The sequence below is a fragment of the Gymnoscopelus braueri genome (genome assembly GCF_963280865.1).
Source record: "Gymnoscopelus braueri genome assembly, chromosome: 5".
In the NCBI taxonomy this organism is placed as follows: Eukaryota; Metazoa; Chordata; class Actinopteri; order Myctophiformes; family Myctophidae; genus Gymnoscopelus; species Gymnoscopelus braueri.
The window spans coordinates 36,553,086-36,567,299 of record NC_137606.1 but is presented as its reverse complement, the minus strand read 5'-3'; the positions used below and the strand labels follow the sequence as shown (position 1 = coordinate 36,567,299).

General features: G+C 41.7%; 1 protein-coding gene across 2 annotated transcripts; it reads left to right on the top strand.

Moving 5' to 3' along the window:
• Positions 1-704: 704 nt before the first annotated feature.
• Positions 705-14,011, top strand: tmprss4a (transmembrane serine protease 4a). Of its 2 annotated transcripts, XR_013933184.1 has the most exons (14): positions 705-1,085; positions 4,986-5,040; positions 5,263-5,406; positions 5,666-5,818; positions 6,084-6,210; positions 6,389-6,508; positions 7,073-7,116; positions 7,590-7,764; positions 8,668-8,834; positions 9,115-9,210; positions 9,953-10,095; positions 12,117-12,269; positions 12,515-13,324; positions 13,457-14,011. XR_013933184.1 is itself a non-coding variant. In XM_080428704.1 (13 exons), the coding sequence occupies exons 1-13, from the start codon at positions 1,080-1,082 to the stop codon at positions 12,524-12,526; spliced, it is 1,395 nt and encodes a 464-aa protein (XP_080284830.1). In that variant the 5' UTR covers positions 705-1,079; the 3' UTR covers positions 12,527-14,011. The 2 variants fall into 2 exon arrangements, 1 of the variants encoding a protein (XP_080284830.1); XM_080428704.1 differs by having other exon boundaries at positions 12,515-14,011.
• The last annotated feature ends 203 nt before the right edge of the window (positions 14,012-14,214 follow it).

Sequence of the window (14,214 nt, the reverse complement as noted above, 5' to 3'; positions counted from 1 at the left end):
GACCAATAGATCGTTCTAGCAGGTCAGTGACGGGTCCTGGACAATTGGACATCACTATATGCTTCAAAATGAGGCTCTACTGGCAGCAGTGGTGGACCAAAGTACTCAACCCCAGTACTTGAGTCAAAGTATAGATACTCCTGGTGAAACATCACTCAACTACGAATGAAAGTATTCAAAAGTACATTTTCTTTTTAATATCAAAGCATGCTGTATTTAAATATAGACTTATATATAGAATTTCTTTTTTTTCCAGAAATGTAAATAAAATTTACATTTGCTAAAACTATAGAAAGCAGTATATGAAAATGTTTTAACACTCATCTTTTATTTACTTTAATTACAAGCTAAAACATAAACCTTGGTTGTAAAAAAACAAAGTTGTCCTTTAACCCCTAACTGCTCCCCCCTCCTCGCTCCTCCATGTGGGCAACACAGCTGTTCCCCCGCAGGGCGAAAAAAGGTCAAAAACAATATTCACCAGGCAGGTCAAGTCATTTGTTAATGAGGTAATCAAACGTGCACTGCACTGGCTGGAAAAATGGAAAATGTTTGGAGCGGGAAGGATGGGAGGAGAGAGAGAAAGAAGGGAGGTACACAGGTAGAGTGAGGACTGAGGAGGGCTCAAAGTGTCAGGTTACCTGGAATAGTTGTGTGTTTGTGTTGTCAGCAGGGGTTGGGTCATCAAAAAACAGTTCTGGGAGGCAGAGTGTCAACACAACAAAAGCAGCAGCGCGGTAACCCTTACTACAGCCTCGGGATTTCATCGGAAGTCAGCTCAGGCACCACGCAGAGTGGATACAGTTACACTACTGTACAAAGAAGAAGGGAGATACAGACAGATAGAGTGGGAGAGAGACAGAGAAGGAGGCAGACAGAGAGAGACAGAGAGAGAGAGAGAGAGAGAGGTTTGAGAAGTCATAGCAGCACAGGAGCAGAGGAAGTTTGCAGGGAAAGGAAAAGTGATCGGGGACAGGTTTTGAGAGGAACCCCACCTCCAGTGAGGTAGGACAGTGTTCCCTCTGTTCCCCCGTGTCTGGCGAGGTGAATCTGGCCCTGAAAAGAGCGACAACTGCATCATGTGGGTGAGTGGAGCTGAAACGAGAAACATTTGTACAGTAGGTCTTTTTTTTTTTGTGGCCAGGTAACTATGCAGCTGAACGTGGTCGTCATGCATTCAGTTTATGGAAAGCATTGTTTTTTTTTACTACTGTATTTAAAATCTAGTGGTTCTGGTTTACAAGCAGTTTCTTATTATGCTGCTGCTACATGACACTATATTCTTGGATGACACTACAGTATATTACATTTCATGGTGACACAGATATGGTTCTGTCTCATCGCCCTTTGTACTTTGCTCTACTAGTAGATATCGCTATTTCCTATTACAGATATTGAACATTTGGGTTCTGCTTGTGAGTTGTGTGTGCATAATGTACAGTAATTGTGTGATGATGCAGATGTGTGTAGCATACTGTATTTGTATCTCTAATGACTGTGGCTAATAGCAGTTCATCTACAATAGTATGTTCATACTATTGCTGTTGATCATGATACGACCTGGTCTGATATTCTGTGGATTTGTTTAAAATTTGTTTACAGTCAACAGGCGGATGTGATAACTGGTTGAGGCTGTTCAGCCTACAGCAGCACTAACAAGGCTACTCCCTTAATAGTCATACAACGATACCTAACTTAGCAGTAGTGTACACAACTGTATGTTGTATGCACATGCACACAACTAAGTTGTGTACACATGCACAGTGACACACATACCGCTTGCATGTGATTGTATCTTTGTAACATCCGTGCACGCTAGTCTAGATCTCTACTTTGATTATAGCACATCTCGTTACCTACACAAAAGGCCTTTTATGACTTCCCTCTGTGCAGTTCAACACAGTCCAGCCGAGCTGAGATGTAGAGAAGAGGTGCGCTTCAGCAAAACAAACGTTCTACCAAGGCTCTTACGTTAAATGTTGACCCAGTTATGCTTTCTCATCAGAGGCTGTGTGCTACAGAGCTGTGACTATGATAGCAACTGGCCAAACGGGACCAATGAGCCTGAGTCAGACTTTATGTCACATGATTGGCAGTTTCGCTTAGTTTTACCACACCTTACACAGTCAACTCCTCAAGTGTTATTTTAAACAGTGCCACATGACGTCTAAGACGTCATGGCCTGAGCGCCCTTAGTGCCACGTGACGTCTAAGACGTCATACAAAATCATAATAATAATTTTAAAAAATCTTCTTTTTTTTTTGAAAGAAATGTTCAGAACGCAAGATATCATGATTTGAAAATATTCTGCTCTATTCACTCTTTGTTTAACTTCTTACTGGAAAAGGCTGTATCTCGGCTCCTAAGCACTTTTTTTTTACAATGAATTTTGGCTGTGGCACTCAGAACCAAACTGCCATAAATAAGCATGGCACTGAATGAGTTAACTAGCCATCTTTCCCATTTTCCATGACTGGGAATATACCTCCCACTTTTCTATACCTACTAAGTCATCCATCCTTCCTTTATTCAACACCCTTCGTTATTGCTCCTATTTAAGTAATAATCCATTATCTGATGACCTAGTTCCTCCTCATGGTGGTTTACAATGGGATCTAACCACTGAATAAAAACTCCATTCCCACATACAGTGTACACATACACTCATCTAAGTTATACATTGTAATTGCATGCAATCATACACATATATTCACTTTTAGTTTTAAATAATGAATGGTTATTATTAGAGATGGCTCTTTAATTGCTTTAGTCATTAAATCAATTTATGTAGGCCTACTTTTAGCTTTTTAATGGATGAAATTACAAATGTACCCATCATTATCCAATGCTAGTAAAGCACGATATAAGTCAAACTCCCAAAATTCACCAGAACACAGGCAATTACATCAACCCTGTTAAAAGTTTGTGCTTGATTTCACAAGTCCATTACACACTAGATTGGTTAGCACCGCGCAAACTCTCATGTTTTGCACTTAATACACAGCATGTACAGCAGGCTTAGTAGACATTGGTTTACAATTTACAATATGTTTCATAAGTACAATGAATATAATATCAAGAAAGGAGTACGTTGCTTCTCTTTAGAGGTAACCCACTCTCTCTCTGACACCATTTTACATAAAAGAAAAGGATGTCTGTCTGACCAAATGATATCCATATCAATATAATGATATATTGAAACACTATAGGTGTTAGAATATAATACTGGTGTTATATAAAAAGGCATAATGAGGTGTAATGCAGACAAGTGAAGTAGACCTCCCACAACAGCCTTTGTGTTTCATAAAGCTTGGACCAGTTTAAACACATTGTGGATCCATCTCTAAGTTATGTAAGAGTGTGTCAGTAAAGCAGTCTGCTGGCAGAGCAGATACTTAAGAGTATAGAGTGACCACCGCCCTACCCCCACCTCCCACACCTAAACAACTGCCCAGGCAAGTGAACCAGTCCCACCACATTCTTTGTCCAATGTAGGTCTACTCCAGGATAGGTTCATGTTCCACTTGTTCCTAGAACTCAGTCCTCATTCTACCGCAGAGTTTGGAGTGTGTGTGTGTGTGTGTGTGTGTGTGTGTGTGTGTGTGTGTGTGTGTGTGTGTGTGTGTGTGTGTGTGTGTGTGTGTGTGTGTGTGTGTGTGTGTGTGTGTGTGTGTGTGTGTGTGTGTGTGTGTGTGTGTGTGTGTGTGTGTGTGTGTGTGTATTTCAGTGACAACTACAATCCAAGGCCCATAAAAAACAAACGAAAAATATATCTAGCGCCTAGAGCAGATTATTTGTAGCCTACTTCCTTTTTTTTTTTTTTTACATTGATAAGCCACACCAAACTGGCCAGTGGCCAAGACTCAATGCAAAAGAGGGAACTTACCCAAACCTGAATAATGAGCGGAACAAAAGGGATAAACAGCAGGTAGCCGGAAACATGCTCCCAACACTGTCTGAGTTACTGCTTACCACCTGCTTAACACTTGTGCATAGACAGGTTGTTGTGACAGACACCAACAACACTGAAATGATGAGTCATATTCACTGCTAACAAAATGGCAGCAGACCAGCTGTCAGTTTAAAAACTCATCTTACACTTAATGTCACTGAGCGTCGGTTCTACATAGTGAGACAAGAAAGGGAATTGTTTTGACATTGCCACCAAAGTGAAAGTACCACAGTGTGAACAAAGCGTATTTGACTCGCTCACTGGAAACTCCCTTTTTTATAACGGTTTCAGGTTGAACAGTCAGTTTTTTAAACTGATTTAGTTGTAAACAGATTTATTTTTATTTAGTTTCTTTGTTATTGTTGCTTTTCCACCCCTTTTAAATGTTGGGAAATGACAAAACTGGCACACTATGAATTAACAGTGTATAGCCTACATGTTACTGCTACGGCCTGTGAATAGAACAGCAAAAGTTTCCATGGTGGAGGGGGCAGAGGTTATGGCTATTAATTGGACCCCCACATTTTAGGGGTCCTTGGCATGGAAAAGTTTGGAAAACCCCTGTAATAACTGACCAATTGTCGGGCTACTGATGACCTATAATAGTATTGCACCTGTCCCTCCTCTCGTATTCATATTCAGTAGGTTGCATCCGACTGTAAGGTTATCTTCCCTGATTATAGCTGCTTCAATTGTTCCCAGTAGTTGTTGACACAATACCCTATTGTCCAGGCTGAGTCTATCTGTACCGTGGCAAGCAGTAAAGACCACCGCGTTAATAGATTTGATGGGAACATGCCTGCAGCCACAGGATAACTGTCAGTGGCTGCAGTACAGCATGTTTTTTTGTCTCCTATATCCCCCCACGCCTCTTCTGACAAAAACATTATACTACAGTCTCACTAAGTCATGTGTGTGTACATTACAGGCAGAGGGCTTTAGTTTTTTCTGTCAAACCACATGCTATGTGACCCCTTACTGTATGTATGGCATGATATGTTGTCTTATGCATATTTCCCATTTCCCCATCAGACAGACACCCAGCAGGCTGAGGATAGTACAATACCGCTGAATCCTACGCATCAAGGTAAGACTAAGATTAATCAATGTTGGTGATGCAAGGATAACATATGTTTAGTGCCTAACATGTCAGTAATGAATGCATTCCAGTTAAGTTGCCCTGAAAAGGTATTTTTGTCGTATTATGTTCCTGTCATCATCTCCCTTGTCCTTTGACCCTTTTAATGTCTTTCTGATCTCTGTCTTCTGTCCAACCCATCATTCTACTCTACTTTTACTTTCATTCCAGTGGTACCACGGCCTGGCCGTCACCGAAGGTCGATGACGGCTCAGGAACCTCAGAAGGCCTCGGCATCTAAGTGGAAGCGAGTGGTGCTCACCGGCCTTACAGTTATAGTGGTGCTAGGCATACTATCCACTGCAGTGTTCTTCAGTGAGTCACTACTCTAAATATAGTGCTAGATTATAAATGTAGCTTCCTCAGAGATATGCTTGGTATCGCATGAAGAAAAACGTATGTTGCTATATCAGTGTTGCTGTATCAGGACCCCCAAAATGATATGTATTTGTGTGCCTGCCCCTGATTTGAAAATACACACACAACATTTTTTTATAATATATATATATAATATAACGGCAATTTTCTGTTTTTGATCTTCCCTCCCGCTGTGCCTTTCACTTCAATCTCACAGCCAAAAGGTTGATCGAAACCAAGTACTTCTTCTGCTCGCGGTCCATGAAGTTCATCTCAATAAACAAAGCCTGTGATGGGAAAGAGGACTGCGCAGCCGGGGAGGACGAGGTCACCTGTGTGTCCAGCTTCAAAGTCAACACCACCTTCCCAGGTAGGACAGGCACACAGACAAAATGTCACTCTTTTTGTCTCGATCTACCTCCACTCACTTTCAGAATATCAATAACAAACTTTTCTGTCCTGTCCCCTCTCCCTCATAAGCCACATTTATACTCCATCGTACGATGTGTCGGTTGCTGGAAAGAACTGATCTTCACGCTGCGTGGCGACGTGTTGTTAGCTAGTAGGTCAGTTCTTTTCGGCAACCAAAACCGCTGTGCGATGGATTATAAATTAGGCTTTATTCTTCTTTCCAGTGCGTCTAGTGTCAGCTAAGAGTATTGTGCAGGTGTACAGCACAGGCCTAGGATGGAGGAGTGTGTGCAGTGAGGGCTGGACCGAAGTGCACACGCAGGCCGCATGCAAGGAACTGGGATACACAAAGTGAGTTTATACCTTTTAAAATAACTAAAACATATGAATGGACTAAGCATGTGAGGTTACATCTGTACCCGTACCATGTCATGGTACTGCTGCTGAGATAAATCCAAATTATACATATAATAATGATACAATTACTCTGAAATCAGGTATCAACGGGTTCTCCTCCTTTGTCTCGTAGTAAACCTCGCAGCAACGCCGTCCGAGTGGACGAGCTGACATCCTCTCTGAGGGCGGGGCCCTTCACAGCCACGCGGTCAGCGCCAGGGCTTATCCCCATACATCTGACTACCATTGACCGGTAAGAGACACATCCTCTGGTTTGCGTGCCACCCATTACAGCCCTCGGAATTTACAATGTATGTATTTCGGGAAAACAGATACAGGAAGCTGAATACTGTTCCCAAGGCCGGATCTTACTTTTCCAGTATATGGGTGCAAACTAGTGAAATCAGTAACCATGATAAGCATAGTTATACAGTAGCCCATATAGGCTAGCAGTAAAAAGTGTTGACTACTTTGTTGTTTTGTTGTATTGTTAGTGTGTGTGTGTGTGTGTGTGTGTGTGTGTGTGTGTGTGTGTGTGTGTGTGTGTGTGTGTGTGTGTGTGTGTGTGTGTGTGTGTGTGTGTGTGTGTGTGTGTGTGTGTGTGTGTGTGTGTGTGTGTGTGTGTGTGTGTGTGTGTGTGTGTCTGTGCGTGCGTACAGTATGTGTGTGTTTGCGAGTAGGCCTATTTGTGTGCGTAACTGCATCTATTGTTATTGCGTATGCTGCATTTATTGTTGTATGTTTTATTGCTGTACTTATTGACTCATTGTTGTAACCTTTCTGTGTGTAATCTGTGTATCCCTGTGTCTCCCAACAGCAAAGTGTGCCAGTCACAGAGCGTCATTTCCTTGACCTGCTCAGGTGAGGCCTTTCCCTAAACACTTTCAACCTGGTGTTGGCAAAGAAAATCTAATATAAAAATACAATAAAAAAAGCAAAGCTCTGCTATTTTCACAGTGTGAAATACGACAAAGCATAAAATAGGGCTTAAGTGGCTAAAGAAAACTTCCTTTATGAACAAAACCACTACACTGAAGGTCTACTGTACATACCAAGTCTCTGAATGGCACATTCACTTCACCGTCTTTTGTAGAAAAGCGCTTTCCAAATATGGAAAGACCGTATGGGTAAACAGAGTTGATCTAATGCCAATCTGACTGGCCTCTGGACAAGACTGAGAGATATTTATCGATTGTAAATGTCAGAATCGATAAAAGGAAAATCTCTGTCAGTCTTGTCCAAGACTGCTGTAGCTATATGAGAGAAGATTAAGCGAATGGAATAATGAAATGGGCTAAATAATGACAGATTGACTTTGTGACCCAATTTGACAGAATGTGGAGACAGGGGCGAGGGCCGGGGGACTCAGGACCGCATCGTGGGCGGTACGGACGCTGTCATAGAGGACTGGCCGTGGCAGGTCAGCCTTCAACAGAACGGACAGCACACATGCGGAGGGTCCCTAGTGTCATCGCGTTGGGTGGTCACAGCTGCCCACTGCTTCGCTGGGTCAGTATTCTACAAGATCAAATCCAGAGTGTTCATTTAACTCTTCAAAGTGTAAAAGTGCAACCTTTTGGGGTCCATTTACAAACCATATAGGGGATAGTCTGCATTGTTGGTCATGGGTGCCTGAAACCCATTGAAACTCTGGCTGTTCCTAATATGACTCAAGAGTTTCACTTATCATTTTTAAATGAAACCTTCAGATTTTTAGAATTAGACATGAACACTTAGTGTACTTTTTATTTTACCCGTGTACTCTCTTCAGTAAGTTTAGCTTTCTGTATACAGCTACAGTAAGCATAAGCTGGGAGTAGAAAGACTACAGATTTACTGTATGTATTGTATGCCTATTGGGAGAATGAAATATTTTGCCAAAACAAGGGACATGTCTGTGAGAGACAACTTTGATTAGGAACTTACTTCTCACTTCTAAGATCCTGTTTTTCTTTTCCTATTCCCTTATTTGGGGGGAGGGGGTTTACACTAACAACTGAGGAAATGGCATATTGAAGTATATTTTCTCTTTCATATAGAGCTATCTATGTGCACGTACAGTGTATATGATTGATTATGTATAAGTTGCTTGGGGCATTAGGGATAGACCTATCTGTCTTCTTATGTAACTATGTTTCATTATGTAAAAAACAAAAACAATGTCAACCATAGAATCTGCCTTTGTCAATTAGCCACTTTAAACCTGGTGTCCACATTTTGTGCATGTCATCATAGGTGAAGATCCTCAAGCTTGCAGTGCATTGTGAGCTTTTAAATAACTATTTTCACATGACAACGTTGTACGATCTGTATAAAATAGGACTTACAGTAAGTGGTTAGAAATACAAGTGCATCTTCTTCCTGACACAGAAAGACGTGTTCTCATCTTCTCTCTCCCTCTGGTCTATACAGGACAAAGAAGGAGGTGAGCCGTTGGAGGGTGGTGTCAGGCAGGACGTATATGGGGACACTGGGAGGCTCATATGTCGACAGGATCATAGTCCATGGAGACTATAATGCAGCTCGCAACGACTACGACATAGCGATGATGAGGCTCTACAGTCCTATCACAGTGGGAGGTGAGGAAAAGTAGAAGCATCACGGTTTCATTAACTATGATATGAAATGATTAAACACACGAGGATACACAAAAGACAAGCAGGCATATTACTTGGTGTACTCTGCTGCCCCCTTGTGGTCATTGTATCAAATGTATTGCTTGAATAGGAAACTGTTTTACCAAATGTAACAATTTGTTATTTTTTCTCATGCTGCTTTCCAAAGATCCAATGAAATGTAAGACAATGATGATGATGATTAATATTGCAAAGGGTTAACGGCTCTGTCTCCTTACTCCAGACAGCCGTAGGCCAGTGTGCCTGCCCCCCAAAGCTTTAGGGCTTCCTACTGGAGCCTCCTTGAGGGTGACTGGCTGGGGATATCTAAACGAGAAAGGTGTGTATGGTGTTTGTATTTATTTATTTACCTTTTGCTAAAATTGTCTCTTTAAAAAAAAAAATTGTGACGTCAGGGCTCTCAATGCTGCACATTGGGGGAGGAGGAGGGGTATGGGGCGGGGGCTGACGGACAGATCGGTGAACCAATGGGATCTCACAGAATGTTTTGTTAAAATCTAATACACACATTCAGGTGAATAAAGCCCAAACATTGACATGCAGTAATGTCATGTCAGGGGTCAGGACAAATAAAAACAAAAGCACACTGACCACGCAGAGAACCTCAGTGGGCCCACAGACACACAGCCACCCCGTGGTTCACAATCTAGCCTGATGGCACGTAAAGTGGATGTACTGAACAACACAAAAATCAAACCAGCCGAAAGGAGGGAGAGATCCTCACAGAAATGATGAACATTACAATACATCCAGAATGACACGAGGTGTTCAGATGCAGCTCAGGACAGCTTCCAAATGTGCAAAATCAATTCAGTAGACATTATAACTTAAAAGTACAAACTTGAAATAAAAACTGACAATGTGAGACAGACAGACAGACAGACAGACAGACAGACAGACAGACAGACAGACAGACAGACAGACAGACAGACAGACAGACAGACAGAGTTGCAGCAATGCCACACATATGGATTTGTGAACTTTTTATTCGCATCAGAGTAAAATGTCTTCAAGACTCTCTGTCACTCAGGCTTGACAAGCATGCACCTCTATCCCTACAGGGAAGGTATCTCCATCACTTCAGAAGGCTGCAATCGATCTGATTGGCAGAGAGAAGTGTTCAAAGCCCACAGTCTATGGTCCTGCCATAACCCAAAGGATGATTTGTGCTGGCTTCCTGGATGGAAAAGTAGATGCATGTCAGGTAAGAGTCCATTTTGATCCACTTAACCCGGAGTTATTCAGAATGATCTTATATTAGAACTAGAAAAAGTGCTCCTCGGAGCAAAGGTCTCCGCCAGGTCAGGCACGTTATTGTGGCCTCCTGGTGGCGCTATAATAATAGGCCAATGTGAAAAGGGTGCCATTTATTCTTAGGTCATTCACGGCAATCGGACATTGCATTCATGATTTGAGGCATTTTCTTCCAAAAATGAGTTTTGCTAAATTAGACCTGCTGGTGGCGCTATAGCAGGCCAATGTGAAAAGGGTGGCATTTCTTCCTTGCCCTAGTGGGAATGTGTGTGTGAAATGTCACGGAAATCTTACACTGCGTTCATGATTTGAGGCATTTTGTTCAAAACGGACCAATCCTGCAAACTTTGGAAGCCAACCTTAGCCAATGAGGATGGAATATTGGAAATCGTACAGATCCGTGTTGATCACATGACTATAGAGATACTGTGTACCGATTTGTATGACGTTTGGATAAAATCTGTAGGAGTAATGTAAAAAAATGGGTTTTGCACAAATCGGCCTCCTGGTGGCGCTATAACAGGCCCATGTGAAAAATTTGAGGCAGAGGTTCTGAATTGGCATCACAGCGACCGGGCCAACGGTACCGGAGATTAGCTGCTAACGGACGGACAGGACACACGGACGGACACACGGACGGACGGACGGACAGGGTGCAAAACATACTCTCTCGCCATGCCTTTCGGCCTGGCGGAGACAATGACACGCCGCAAGGACGCTGGCCGGGGGACCACGTTGTCACGCTCATGTCACTATGACAAAAAAAAAAAATTCAGCCCAGGCCTTTAATGCCTTGACCGGACCCACATAGACTCCTCATGAAGTGCAAGCAGTTTTTTTATTTTCAGTTTAGGATAATAAGGATCTCTCCAGCTACTGGTGTAAATATATAAAGTCTAAATATCTTCAGTGAAATGGAAATGAACACCAGTTAGCCATAGCTACCTCTTGGCTAGTAACATTAGCTGGGGGAGCAGCTTTCTGAGCTGACTGAAAAAAGTTGGTCATTACATTTCTTACCAGCTCCCCCTTCTTCCTCTCCTTGCTTTTCTGGCATGTCAATTTATGTGCAGGTCCTGCTATGGGCCCGGCCCATTAGTCCACTGGACTAATGGCATGGTACTGGAAATTCAGTCCAACATTAGCTAGTAGTTTAGATCAGTAATCTTCTGAGGTCATGTGGCTGGTCTGGTGTTACACTGTATTTGGTAACCCATCCGATTCTGTGACCGCCTCCAGCGGTGCACATTTTGAAAGGGGGTTTTCATTATCAAACAGTTTACAATTTTCTAAAGCAACAATAAGTAAAAGATGTATATCGTTGTTTTACTAAGTAATCTAATGGTGAGTATAAGAAACAAACCATTGTGGGCCGGTCAGCAAGGACAAAAGCAAAAAATAAGAAAAAACAGAATTCTATCGCCCGATGGCCAATCCATCACTGACCAAAAGGCTGATATCGATCTCCCTCAGCCAAAGGAAGAATTCTCCTTTAGCCTTGTAAATAAGATGTTAGCTTTCCACACGGGAGACCTGGGTACGAATCCCGGCCATTAAAATTGCTCATTCATGTTTGCTGCTGTTTACTGCTCTGTGCTGCTGCCGCTTGCTGAGGGTAAGCAGCAGCTTGCTACCCTTCCTGCTGTCGCTGATGCTTTCAATATAGCTGCTCACTCTCCACCACCCCAGCTTCCACCTGTTGTTGGATCTGCTTTTATGTACAATGGGGGTTTCAGAAGGCCCCTATTGGTAGGGGAGATGTAGTGTGCTCCCTCAGATTATTAACAAACCAAAATAAATGTAATGCTCATTTTATATTCATTAACACTATTTTAATTCAATATTATTTTCTGTAGGAAATGTTAAGAAACTGGATATTTACTTGCGACCCTATGTTTAGGAAACACTGTAGAGACTATTCAGTATTTACATATGAATAACAGAACTCTCTTGTACTCTTATGTATCCCAGGGAGACAGTGGGGGTCCTTTGGTGTACTTCACCTCCTTTCGTTGGAACTTAGTGGGCGTTGTGAGCTGGGGGGTCGGCTGTGCCAGGGAGGGAAGACCAGGGGTCTATGCCAACATTGACGAGCTGCTGAACTGGATACATACAGTTATTGGGGTAAGTGAAATGTGTGTGTGTGTGTGTGTGTGTGTGTGTGTGTGTGTGTGTGTGTGTGTGTGTGTGTGTGTGTGTGTGTGTGTGTGTGTGTGTGTGTGTGTGTGTGTGTGTGTGTGTGTGTGTGTGTGTGTGTGTGTGTGTGTGTGTGTGTGTGTGTGTGTGTGTGTGTGTGTGTGTGTGAGAGAGAGGTTATGTAAATATGTGGCTTTAACCTGGACTTGACCATGTCAATTTCAACCCTACAGAAATATTCCTGATGGCTTTCACTAATTGAAGCGACAGTACAGCATGTGGATCTGGAAGGACATTTTGACCATGAGGGCTTTCAGAAGAACAGAAGAGGAACTTCCAACTAAAATTGAAGTTGCTTATATTATATCAACATCAATGCACACAAACTCTCTTACTGTAAACTTACAGTGCGCACATATAGGGTATGCACGACAGAACAGGTGCAGACATGCATTTATCAACATAAAAATGCATATTGTAATACCGCACCAAATTTTTATTCCAATGTGTTTCAGGTGAGGCTTGTGCCATTTCAGTTACTTGAGCTTATCTCAGGGGAAATATTGAAATAACTGTCACTGGGTTGACAGACTAAGCTCTACAAGACACAATGCTTATGAGCTCTCTTCAGAGCTGTAGAACTGTGCTGGTTATTTCTGTCTGTGATCTAATGCCATAATTTATTGTATTATGCACTGAGAACCCAATTATCATGTTTTCTTTGTAAAAAGTGGCCATGATCACATACCGTTGAACACAGATTGGATTTATGGCCATCATAACCTACAGTATATTTAAAAGGATAGCAGCTTAATTAAACAGTGGTGACCAGTACCCACAATCACACTTGTCAGTTTATATAGTCAGATAGTTTCAGACAGCTACACAAAAGGCTAAGAAACCCTGAGCCATATAACATTGACGTTTCAGAATGATTTATCAATCTGGCACAGATTGCAGACTAAATCAGATTTGTATCATGACAGCATTCCTATTGTGAATATGAAAGGCTAAAATGTGCCCCCTTGGCAGAGTCTGACAAGGTGAAAGATTAGGTCTTGCTGTGCTACATTAATGCCATTAAGGACTGTCGGACAAGTCCAGAGAGCTATAGCGTTCATGGTGCTTTGATTTGGATTATGTAATCTTGAATGTTTATATTTCTTTTTTCAGAGCAGGAGCTGTGATTTATTTATTTAAGCACTTTAAGTGGTATTTTACATGATGTGCAGATGTTTTGAATTAAGTAGAATATAGATACTGTGTTTTATTAAAATACATCATAGCTCTGGACATACAGTAACTTTTCATGGGCCATAGATCCGGTGCAATCAGATGCCCATTTTGCATTCCAATTGTAATTGGCATTGGCCGAGATATGTAAAATGCACAATACTGTACATGCAAAACCCCAGGATTACAAACACAGTTCATCTGTGATGAACCTGTTTTACACCCTTCACATTATCTTGGTATAAGGATACACCATACAAATTATTTGTCACTTTTTGAATATACATATTTTGTTTTAATTCATTTTGAATATTGACTGGCCTTTTGTACTACAGTTTAATGTAGAACCTCCTAAAGTGTTGATTCACTTTCTTTCTTTGTATATTTGTACACTTTACACTGTAGCTGGTTGTGTTTGATTGTAAATATATTTCTTGTTGGTATGCTTTATGTCTGTAAATAAGCCTTGTAACTTACAATAAATTAATTGTATTCTTCTTTGACTTAACTATTCTTTACATTTGACTTTACTGCGGAAAAACATATATTGTGACAGAAGAAAATCTCAAAGCAAACAAACAAGTGTTTTTATTTTATTTCCACTCTCTGTGGTTGCTATCATGGATAATTAACAGAGGAGGTCAGCATGGGACCTCAACAAGAAACTGACTTCAGCTTTGAAAAGCATGGTGGCAATGCT

Coding starts and splice junctions, on each gene's coding strand:
- tmprss4a (XM_080428704.1), top strand. Junction 6,509..7,072: donor CATCTGACTACCATTGACCG/GTAAGAGACACA, acceptor GTCTCCCAACAG/CAAAGTGTGCCAGTCACAGA. Junction 7,117..7,589: donor CATTTCCTTGACCTGCTCAG/GTGAGGCCTTTC, acceptor CCAATTTGACAG/AATGTGGAGACAGGGGCGAG.